General features: G+C 37.7%; 1 protein-coding gene across 1 annotated transcript in view; it reads left to right on the forward strand.

The window, feature by feature from the left end:
- Nucleotides 1–4,754: 4,754 nt before the first annotated feature.
- LOC105443652 overlaps nucleotides 4,755–12,399 on the forward strand; it is a 136,859-nt gene continuing 129,214 nt past the window's right edge. The window contains exons 1-8 of the mRNA XM_030985197.1: nucleotides 4,755–4,778; nucleotides 5,720–5,900; nucleotides 6,476–6,814; nucleotides 7,916–8,026; nucleotides 8,646–8,765; nucleotides 9,220–9,579; nucleotides 10,978–11,340; nucleotides 12,087–12,185. Coding sequence (XP_030841057.1) covers nucleotides 4,755–4,778; nucleotides 5,720–5,900; nucleotides 6,476–6,814; nucleotides 7,916–8,026; nucleotides 8,646–8,765; nucleotides 9,220–9,579; nucleotides 10,978–11,340; nucleotides 12,087–12,185 — 1,597 coding nt within the window. The remainder of the gene's footprint in view (nucleotides 4,779–5,719; nucleotides 5,901–6,475; nucleotides 6,815–7,915; nucleotides 8,027–8,645; nucleotides 8,766–9,219; nucleotides 9,580–10,977; nucleotides 11,341–12,086; nucleotides 12,186–12,399) is intronic.

The following is a 12,399-nucleotide window of genomic DNA, read 5'->3' on the forward strand; positions in this document are numbered from 1 at the left end:
TACCATCATGTGCCTATTTTATGCACCTGGGACCCGTTTCATAAAATTTTGACTGACGGAAATAACAGATTTGACATCTATAACAATTGACGAGTGAAATTCGTTTCATCTAAAACTAAATAACGACGATATTAAATGACGAATTCGCGCATGCGCATAAGCTCTATTTTGCTTCGACGTCGTCTGCCATCAGATCATCTGCCAATGCTCGAACCCAACTTTAGCGCTTGAAATGGTTATTCGTAGAAATCCCGTAAGTACAAGTCATATTTATTCCCTAATACGAAGAATTAAATTCATAACTCGACATCTATGGGATTTTATATATTTGAATACTTATTCAGCGGTTGAAGAAAGATTGATTATAATATGAAGTGTGCGGATGATTGACCAACTTCAAATCATGCGCTTGCAGTACTCACGAGCCGAGAAGTGGAAACTGCGTGCAGCGCCCGGGCTTGTGCGGCGCATTTTTATATCGCAGTCCCTACTGTCATCTAATGCTGTATTCGGAGTTGGCTGTCGCGGGCAGGAGCGGATCCGGGGGGGGGGGGGGGGGGCCGTGCGAACCTTGGCCCCCTCCCCCCCCCCCTTCTTCTTCTATTTTTTAGTCTGAAAAAGATGAAGGTGAAAAAATAGTTTGGTAGACCCCTCTACTCGAAAATAGGAAAAAATAGTCCACAAAAGTTGAAGGTGATAAAAATAGGGAAAAAATAGTTTGTGCTTGAAAATAGGAAAAAAATAGGCCAAAAAAAAAAAATATGGTCTAGGTGAAAAAAATAGGGGAAAAATAGTTTGTACTAGAAAATAGGAAAAAAATAGCCCTATTTTTTTCCTATTTTCTTGAAGGAAATAGGAAAAAAATAGTCTGAATTTCCAGAAAATAGGGGAAAAATAGGAAAAAAATAGAGAAAAATATATTTTCACAACTCACAAAACTACCAGGGACATATGAACAAATTTGACCCACATTCAGCCAAAAGATCAATGAGTCATTTTGTGTACCTCCCACACAGACGACGAACATTCGAGTGCACTAGAGCGTAACACCAAGGTACCGGACTCGTCGATTTTTATGAAATAGGGGTTTATCGTATAAAACTGGTGAGAGTGTGAATGTCAACACCGCTGTGCGTGCGTGACTTGTCAACACTCTCCCTCTCCTTCTTTCTGTTTCTCTCTCCCCTCTTCTCCCAAAAAAGGAAAACAAATCAGGAAAATATATATGTATGTCTACTAGTAGATATAGATGCACATCACAATGCATAAGTCCATTGTCATCCCTCTGTCTAAGATGGGCGGGATCACCCTGCAATATGAATACGCGATTCCTTCTCTAGCAGATCAACCATGAATATTTATATCTGCTCATGCAGTGAGTTCTGAGTGCCATTAATTTGCTAAATTTCAGGAAAATTAAAGAGTCCAATGTCTCGTGAGAGATATAATCTAATCCCTACACACCTGTTTTGTAAAAGATCATCCATAATATCTAAATTCCCTTCATTAAATTGCTGAAATCAACGTAAAATGTGTCTTTTCCATCGCCGGAGCCGAGTCAAATCTGGTGGTAGAAATAGGCACGGCTGCGAGCACGGTGTGTAAGCCTCATTGTCCGCTGTGTAAAAACTTCGTTTACGCACTAGCTTGCATATATTATAGAGGTCGATGTGTAAGTTTGTAAAAGCTATTTTTTATTGGATTGAAATTGGCCCTACTTTCTCGACAACCAATCAAATTATGTGTTACATCAGACGGTAGGGGATTACATATCCTCTGTTTTGGCGCCCAAGATGGCCCAATAACAAGTCGCAGTTACGAGCATTATCTCGTTGAAGTACACAACCCCAGTGAATAAGCCAAATTTTCCTGTGACCTCCATAGAGAAAACACAAATTGAATGATTGTTGTCCATTATTGAAGACGAAAAGGCCCTATTTTCCAGTCTACTAATCAGTTCGAAATTGGTATCAGTGGAAAGAACAGTATTTGAATATGTGATTTCCACCCGAGATGGTGTGAATTCAAAGTTTGTTTTCCTTGTAGGAGCATTTCTTTGCATACTTGGCGCGTTTTCAAAGACAATTTCACGTGTTGTAGACCGCGGAGCGAGACCGCGTGAGCAGATGCCCAAAATTTGTTCATATGTGGATTACAAATAGATCCTATGCTGAAATGACATAATTTCGGAAATTTTTCCTCACTTTTTAGTAAATGATACTTTTGTATGCGTTTGTTGGAAAATGACAAATTCTAAACTTACAGCCAGAAATATGATTCTTAAAATTCCTATAAAATCTCAGGGCCCGATGAACGGCGGGGATCGGGAGCCTCGGGATCACCCCCCACCCCTTCACTTTAAAAAAAAACGTATTAAAGAGAAATAAAAAAGAAAGAGAGCAAGCAAGAAAGAATAGTTAACTGCCAGTGTCAACAAATAATGAGGCATCAAAATATGCTCATCTGACTGACCGTGATTAAATGCCTAAAACCCCTTAGCATCCAGGGGCTCTGCCCCCTGGATTCCACCTAGGGCCCTACGGTGGGCCCTTAGATGCTCATCTGACAGTAATTTAATGCCTGAAACCCCTGATTTTGGGGAGCTCCGCCCCTGGACCCCACGTCAAATAGTGTCTTGCCAGTGTCACAATTAAAATAATAAGGTATCCAAAAAATGCTAATCTGACCTTAATTAAATGCCTAAAACCCCTGAGCTTCCGGGGCTCCACGGCCTCGACCCCATCAGAGGCCCTAAGGTGGGCCCCTGAATGCTTATCTGACCGTAATTTATTGCCTTCCGGGGTCGGACAAGGTATCAAAATGTGTTTATCTGACCGCAGGCGCGAAGCCAGGGGGCGGGTGGGGGCGGTCCCCAAAAAATTCACTGGCAAAAAAATAAATAAAAGGGAAGAGAGAAAAGGGAAAGGACGTAGGAAGAAAAAGGAGCAGACAAAGAACATCTATGAAATTCAGACAAGGATTAAGAGTCAAGAACGGTACGAGTTGTCTTCTTTCTTTAATGATTTAATAAAACGTAAAAGCTTCCACGCGGGAGGGGGGGGAACTGAATTCAGACGAGGATTATTTTCGAGAATGGTTCAACGAATCGTCTTCTTTCTCTAAAGATTTAAAGAAACATAAAAGGGAGGGGGGAACTGAATTCAGACGAGGATTATTTTCGAGAACGGTACAACGAATCGTCTTCTTTCTCCAATGATTTAATGAAACCTAAAAGGGAGGGAGAACCTGAATCCAGACGAGGATTAAGAGTTGAGAACTGTACAACGAATCGTCTTCTTTCTCTAATGATTTAATGGATCGTAAAAGCTTCCGCGCTTTGCGCAGGTGGGGGGGGGGACTGAACTTGACAAGGATTAATAGTAGAAAACGGTACAAAGAATCATCTTCTTTCTCTAATGATTTAATAAAACGTAAAAAAAAAGCTTCCGCGCGGGAGGGGGGGGGGAATCGAATTCAGACGAGGATTATTTTCGAGAACGGTACAATGAATCGTCTTTCTCTAATGATTTAAAGAAACGTAAAAGGGAGGGGGGAACTGAATTCAGACGAGGATTATTTTTGAGGAACGGTACAACGAATCGTCTTTCTCTAATGATTTAACCCTTACTGTACTGGGCTATTTTGAGCACCCTCTGACTGGGGGGGGGGGGGGGCCTGGGAGGCCCCCCCCCCTATGATCTCTGCCGTCGAATGTCCGATGAACACGAAAATTTGCATATTTGTAGATATTTACGTAAGGAACAAGATTGTATACTTAGTTTTTTCCTAATATATGCAAATTTTTGTCGTTATGGCCTAATTAATTATGTAAAATGCTAATTTTATGCAGTTTTATACAGAAAACTCTACATATTTGTCCGTAGACTTGTGAAGAATCTTGAAAATGTTTTGAATAAATGTTTCCTTCATCTCAAATTCATGAGGTTTCATTATTTTTATGAAATTTGAAAATGCATAGGTTAATTTGCATAAATTATGAATACGCAAATTACGCATTCATGAATATCAAATCTGGAACTATATTTAGGGAACTAGAATCATTACAAAAATTGTCAGACTCCACTTTTTGAATGTTGAAACTCATTATTCATATGAAACTTCTTTTCTAACACAAAATAGTTATTTGATGTAATTAATAATGATAATTTATGCAAATTTGATGCGATTTTCAACTATTTATTTTCTTATGTATTTTATTGTTTTTTATTCCTTGTTATATTGTTTTATTTCTAATGTATTCTTTTGTTCTGGAATACATCAAGTTACTCTGAGAAACATATAAAAGCAATTTGATATCAATTCATATCTTCACATTTCTGCTTGTACATGAATATATGCAATTATATCACTTTTTCGATGACATGCGCATACTAATTGTTATGTAACACCTTACAGGTATATCCGATTTTGACGAAAATGGTATCAAAATGTGCGCAAGACTTGAGGGAAAAAAGTCATGAAACGACAATTCAAAATTCCAAGCGGTTGCGGCGCGATCTCTGAAAATGTCGAGGGGGTACAGTACAGTACAGTAAGGGTTAAAGAAACGTAAAAGGGAGGGGGGAACTGAATTCAGACGAGGATTATTTTCGAGAATGGTACAACGAATCGTCTTCTTCTCTAATGATTTAATGAAACGCATTACGTTACTGCTGGTCACCATTACGTACCAATTTTTGGCTTGCATAATATCAAATTTAAGAATCGACTTGCGCCAAAGGGATGCCTACAGCATGTATTACATTAGGATTAGCAGAGTGAGAGAGTGAATTGAATGTATCAAATGAAATGCATTGCATATGCTTTTTGCAGAAGCAAATTCGCACACACACGCATAAATGTTTGTTGATATTTGATAATCAATATTTGATATGTGTGGCATAATTAATTTTGTTAGGGATGTTATTTCGATATATGCAAAGACCGAATTAATACCCAAATCCCAATCGTCTTATTCAAGCATCACATAAGCAACTTTGGTGCAAGTCGATTTTTGCACTCTTGCAAACAATGCCTCCTGTTCATCCAAGCGTGAACACACACCACACAAAAATGCTACCAATTGATTTGGGATAAAATCATTTAGTGTTATTCTGGGGGTTAAAAGCTTTCCAGTGTTGTAATTATCTCAATATTTGGGATTGTCTTAGAATATCAACTTTCATAGATTTTATAACATTCTTTCTAGGCAGTATTTTTTGTTTTCTTCATACTCCCGATTGAGTCGTGAACATTGAATAAAGATACTAAAGTGTGCACTTTAAAAAACAACCGCAGACCAATAAAAATAAAAAAGCACACACAAATAGACTCAAAATCCACGGGCAGATAACTATTTCTCTGTTAGAGCATAAACAATGCACGATACATACACTAAAGTAGCGTGTGTGTATGAGCAAGAGGAAATAGGGTAGGGGCAAAAGATAACACTAACAGATGAACTTTTTTGTCTGTTTACCCTTACTAGTGGAAGCAATGGTATATTAGACTCTTAACTCTCATATGAGAGGTACCGGGTTCGATCCTTGCTAAATCTTGGACAATGTGTATTGCCCACATACTTCCCTCTCAACCCAGATGTATTAAATGGATAACTGGCAATGCTGGGATAATAATAGCAGTGCCCATGCACAGGAAGAGCAGTATTATATACTGTATACTGACGGGTAACTGTCCTCTTATTCTCTTCATTTCACAGGGGGATACCGGTGGACCGCTCCAGTGTGAAGACGACGAAGGTCGTATGTATTTGGTGGGCATCACAAGCTTTGGATATGGCTGTGGGAGACCAAACTATCCAGGGGTGTACACCCGGGTCTTTGAGTACCTGGACTTCATTGAAAATGGAGGACCAGAAGAGGAAGAGGAAGGGGAAGAAGGTAATTTTAAACTTGTGTAATAAAAAAAAAAGAGTTGATGTGTTGTTTATGCCTCGATTTGTGTAGAGGTGTTGTGGTCGAGTGGATACGTCGCCGGACTGTCGATCACAAGGTCCGCGGTTCGAGTCCCGCCGCTGCACTAATGTTCTTTGGCAAGACATTGATCTACATTTGCCACACTCCACCCAGGTGAAGTAAATGGGTACCTGGTAGGAATTTATTTCTTGAAATGCTAGAGCGCAGTATGGCAGCCGTGCTAAAGCCAGGGTGATAATCGGGAGCGCCAGGAGGGTCAAATCTGACTGACATGAGCGCTATACAAGAACCCACTATTATTTATTATTTTATAAGAATGGATTGTCAGGAGATTTTTAAGTGGGGATTGGTGCACAACTGGCTATATTAATTGTATGCCTTATTATTTGCCAATTCATCACTTGACAATAGAAACATTGGATGTTCATTCAATCATTAGTACATAGTAGATTTCCCCTTGTAACACATTATGTTTGGGTAGATTTCCTAATGTAATAAACATTCAGTCTATTCTATTTTTTTTCTATTTTAAATTTCAGGTCCTCCACCAGTTCAAATTCCATTAGGGGAATCCCAGGACATTGTGGCCAATGTAATCTATACGCCTGAGAAGATTTGGTATATAACGACACCTGACGGTGATGCACTGGACATATTCATTAGATACCTTGATCTCGAGAGAGTATTTGATCACCTGGTCATGGGCTTTGGCAAGGACTCTAGTGATGTGTCTTCCATCATCGCAGACTCGGACACATTCTTTGCTCATTTCTACCATGTCCGCAGACAGAGTGTCTGGTTCAAGTATACATCAGAGGCGGTGCAAGTTGTTGAAGGTCATGGTTTCAGCGCAACCATTGAAGCAAAATCTATTCAAGGTTAGATTATGCCTGGTTTAATAGACATAAGGCGTCCTTTTGAGTGCATCTTTACCTGTGTGAACAACCAGTGAATTGCATTACTGCATATGACAGTGATTCTTCATCTTCTAGTTAGGTGTATTAGTAATCGTAAATGGGCTATGCAGCCTAACACGATAATGAACTAAAGATTGCAAGTGATGTGAGGAAGACAAATGAGGTTTGATAGGATAAGAGCATTAAATGCCTCAGGAGTAGTCTCTGGAAGTTTTCTGCACTGTAAAGCTTGCACTACATGTGTTACATTTATAGCAATGATTACACAGTTTATTGTTCATTTCACCTTTTTATTTGATATCACTTTTATGTTGGACTCTAACAACTATGCCAGTCACTGACATAGTCCAATGTCAAGGTGAATTAACGCAACTTGTGAAACAGGCATTGGCCTATTCCATTTTCCAGAAGGTATTATTAGTCAGTGTAAAGAATGCAGCATCGATGGCATGATATATCTTTTTTTATGAAGGTGTATCATTCTAAATATAATACATTATGACCACTATTAAATTAATGGGTGTAATTGTAATCATTATCATCATGAAGTAAGAATTTACAGCTTATGGTAAACAGTATCATGGGAATACTAGTATTAAAGATAAACTTGAGTTCTGGTAAAAAAAAAGAAAATGAATTCTCACAGAATCTAACGAAATGTACCCTAAATGTTCAAGATTACAAATAAATGTCATGTGCCAAATAATTTTGGAAGAAAATGTATATTGGCTGAGTAATGAGCATAGAAAAATAAGGAAATCAGGGTAGTACTAGCCCGGACACCATGTGTGTTCTCCCATATACATCTTTCTGTGTAAGTGATTGTTACTTTACCAAGACTCTGCCAAATTTATGATGATTTTGATGACTCCAGAACCTTGCATTACACACCATTACTTACATGCTATATGATCAACTTTTCTGATCCATTCCACACCTTTTCTTTCACAATGCAATCGCATTACCAGAACTCAAGTTTATCTTTAATAGTACTTCTGCATTTGGTGTTTATACATGAGCCTACCTATACCAATTACCATTGAATTCTTCATTGTTTCGTAGATGCATCAACATGTACAAACCAAACGTGTGGTGATTCCAATATTTGCAATGATATTGCCTCTGGTTACTCATGTGTCTGCATGGAGCAATCGCCTCTCCCTCCTTGCAATGGTAAGATTGTTGTCTTGATATGTTAAATACTCTTTTTAGTTAGAGTTAACAAATATATTTTTTTCCCCATCAAGTATTCATGTTTTATACCTATAGATAATTAATCAAATTACACAAAATGTAAATAATATTTTTATAATTCCTCTAGCTGTGTTCTACGTGTATAGCACTTCATACATCAATGATATCTCTAAAGTGCTGTAGGGATATATGACTATGCCAATTATTGATTCAGGCTTATCCGCGCACAATGTATGCACAAGCTCCACTTTTTAAAAATATTTTTACACATGCTAATGGTGTTAATTAAGCAAACAACACTTAATTTTGCATCCTTACGCACTTAAATCTTTGGTGGAGAGAAGAGGAAAAAGTCCGTTGGTGGGATCGACCCAATGACCTTTGCATCTCCAGTTATGTTTTCCAACCCCCTCTATGAATGCATGTTTTAATCATTGTAAAGAGTATATATATAAATACACTGTTTTAAGAAAGATACACATTTTAGTGCATTCATTTAGTGCATCCTTCATTGAAAATTATATTTTGTGCTTTTTCTATCTTATCACTAACAGTTGATTTAGATTAATTATAGAACGTTTCTTTTGACACAATTTAGAAATTGCTGAACGTCACATCGATGTTTCACCTGGCGTGTATTGCGACTTCAAAGATGACTTTTGTGGATGGGAGCAGGTCAAAGAACCACAGGATGATTGTGATTGGTATCTGTATTATGGTATGTTTTGAACTGAATTTCTACTAAGACTTCTTTCCCTAGGGCCTTCATTTCTTAATAAATGACTGAATAATATTTTAAAGAACAAAAAAACTAATGTCACTGAATGACCCTGTAATGTTCATTACGTGTAGCATGTGAATTTTCTAGAGAGTTTAAACTGTGAAAGAAGATAGAAGATGAAGAGGCTTTTGCATTTAACGTACCCGTCTCCTTCCTGGCCCCTTTATATTCCCCTAATTATGGGAAACATGATATATATCCTATTTGCAGGGGGTTCCAGTCATGTAAAAACATTTTGATAAGTCATCCTCATAAGGAGGATTTATGTTTTAGAATCTGTTGAACAGGATGCTCAATTTTTCGTATTAACTACTGCTTTCTTTCAAAATATGTATCTATCAATTTGCATAATTACTTCACTTTCATTGCTTTTCTTTTGCAATGTTTACAGGCAATTCCTACATAAAAGCTTCCACATGTAGAACTGGAGCTGTCAACTCTGCAGGTCTCATCAGCCCACTACTTATCCGGTCGGGAGATGGCAGTGATGAGCCCCTGTGTTTTACGTTTTCTTATTGGATTGACGTTTCAGAGGGGGCACTCAAGGTCAGCTTTATTCCACAGGATACCCGTACGAAACAAGAACTATGGTCGCGTGAGCTTGACACGGGCAGTGAGCAATGGAGGTTTGGGCAGGTGGACCTCACTCCCGAGGGATCCGGATGGCTGGTGCTAGAAGCAATCTTGGGTGAATCCTTTTATACCGGTATAGCGATCAACCAGGTTCGCCTGTCTAGTTGTCGGACGTCAGGTAAAAATTGTTCAAACAATTGTTCACATAATTTTCTACTATGAGACTACTAAAACTCATCTTCCCGCATACCGTAAGTCTTTTTATTGTAGGTTCATATTCAATTATACGTGTTTAGCTAGGAGTGTCCTCGTTTTCATGGAAAAGTAGCAAATTTTTAACTCGCGTGAAAATTGTATTTTAGCTTGGGGATAGAACCAAACAAGACAAGACAAGACTGTTAAGAAGGTCACATGTAATGAATTGATGATTGTTGGCTCTGTTGTCATTTTAACTTTCAAAAGTATGCAAAATCTGTATAAAACACAGAAGCAGACTCCCTGTGTGCAGGATATGACGGTCTAAGTTGTATATTTTATGCTTGTGGAGCATTTTACATGATGGATAAAATAATGTGATACATTCTCAAAAATTCTGCGTCTGCAGATAATGATTGATATGGTACCAGAGTGCTTTTTATATCATACCTAATAGAGTACCGAAGCTGTGATGTCATAAAAATCAATTTTTAGAATTTCTCAATTCGAACTTCATTTTCCGAAAGAGCATAAAAAATAATGTACAAATGTCTAAAACCAATTGAATATGTTCAATATTGGCTGAGATATGACCATCTGAATAAAAAAGAGTTCTTATAGGAACTCGTAATGTTATGATCCAGAGCAAAATAACACTGAGTTCCTATAGGAAATCTGTTTATTCAGATGGTCATATCCGGCTTATACTTAATATATTCAATGATTTTAGACACTTGGACATTAATTTTGATGCTCTTTCGGAAAATGCAGTTCAAATTGAGAAATTCTAAAAATAGTTTTTTTGATGACGTCACACTTCACCACTTTATTGAGTGTACTTATTCCACGTGATGATCGTTTAATGTTATTTTGATACTTTTTTTTTTTCCAATTCAGTTCAGTTCAGTTTATTAATTTTTCTCAAGCATATAAACAATATTATAATATATACAAAAATGGCTTACGTACTTGATATTTTTTATTAATTCTTCTTTTTGATATACAATTATTTTCATATGCATTCTTCAAACTGTGGATGAATTTACTATAAGCATTATCAATATCCTCACACGCTAAAACTTCATCCCACAAAATAACGGATAGATCTTTCGTCATAGAATTAAAAGATGATAAATCGGTCTTTTGTAAAATAGGAGATTTGTGGGGTTGATTGTTCACAGTATAAGTTAGTTATTTGAAATATGGGCAGATGATCTGTAATATCACTTTAGAAAATCCCAGACTGAATAGGAGAAACGTGTACATTGGTTAGGATATTTTTGATAAGAGTTGCAGATTTTGGGGTAATTCGTGTGGGCTTGTCGACTTTGATACTTAAATAAACCATAATTTAACGAAGGTAATTATGATATATTTACAGAAGATGGAGAGTATGACATCTTCCTTGAGCCCGATAGTATTTTCCACCTGCTCTCTCCGAACTTCCCTGAACCCTATCCAAATTTGTTCGACCAAACCTGGTTGATCACCGCTCCTGAAGAGTCTGGAACTCGAGTCGTTTTTGATCTCCTACATATCGAGCCTGTGTTTGACCTTCTGGTCGTCGGAATAGGACATGACCCATCAGTCAGTGAGAATATTGTTCGGATCATCTCAGGGTACGACAGCAGCCTCGACTCAATCCTCCTGGTCAGCAACCTGTCTTGGGTCAGCTTCGAGACTGATTATACATCCAGAGACATGGGTTTTGTTATTGCTCTAAGTACAATCGAAGACTTCTCTGGTAATAATCGAATTGAAGTTCTAAGTTTTTATTTTATTACTAAATCACTGACATGTACATTCATTTATAGTCAATACAATATACATACATGTTATTTGGTAACTGGAGCTAACAAATAGCAACATACCAATCACTAAATCATTAATCAACCCATTGCCTGCGGGAATCAGGTGATTCCTAGTTTTAAAGCGATACTGAACTGATGAAATTTCTGCCCTAGCCTACTGTTTATTGCACAGTGCCATCTCATGGTCAACAGTGCATAACCCTATACCGGTACCTAATTTCTGTTTCGCAGACAGGACTCGATCAGGTAATAACAGCGCAGCGAGTTACAGGACCATACTGATACGGCTGGCATGAGATGGCGGTAGAGGGGATTCTTGCATTAGTGCTTCTAGTACATTTTAGCTTTAAGCTTATGGGAATACAACGATAGGTTAAATGTGGTATAGTATACGCAAAATGCATTTTTCATCAATTTACCGTACTCAAATGGTGTTCTTTACATGTTAGGAGTTGTCCTTTAGACAGGCATGTACATGATGTACAGAAATATTTGCATATCTGCCAATTCTTACTTGTTTACAATCCAAGAAATCCTTCCTTCATACAGGTATGATTGCAGGAAGGATAGATCTGCTTGTGTTAGTGTTTACTAAATTGGAGGTATATTGGAATTAAAGTTCGTGGGTAGGATGTAATTTTCAATGACTTTAATCATCAATCTTGTCTTTTATCTGCAGAATACTTCCTCTGTCATGCCAGCCCTTATGCCCTTCCATTGACAAGTAAATGTAATGGGCTTGTTGAGTGTTTAGATGAGAGTGATGAATTGATGTGTGGTAAGCCATTTTACATGCTTTTAATAATAAACGATTACTGTTCTTGTTTTTCTTGATACATTTTTTTTTTCTCCTCCAAGATATTCTCTATGACCGATAAAACCATTGGGAAGACATATAAGATCACATGAATTTTTTTGGGAAGAAACATGTTTTAATTGCCACCAGGTGCTTCAGATGTTTGCAGAGGAATTTTAATTCCTTCTGCATCAAC

Source organism: Strongylocentrotus purpuratus, unplaced genomic scaffold, assembly GCF_000002235.5.
Source record: "Strongylocentrotus purpuratus isolate Spur 01 unplaced genomic scaffold, Spur_5.0 spur5_scaffold_14, whole genome shotgun sequence".
NCBI classification, from domain to species: domain Eukaryota; kingdom Metazoa; phylum Echinodermata; class Echinoidea; order Camarodonta; family Strongylocentrotidae; genus Strongylocentrotus; species Strongylocentrotus purpuratus.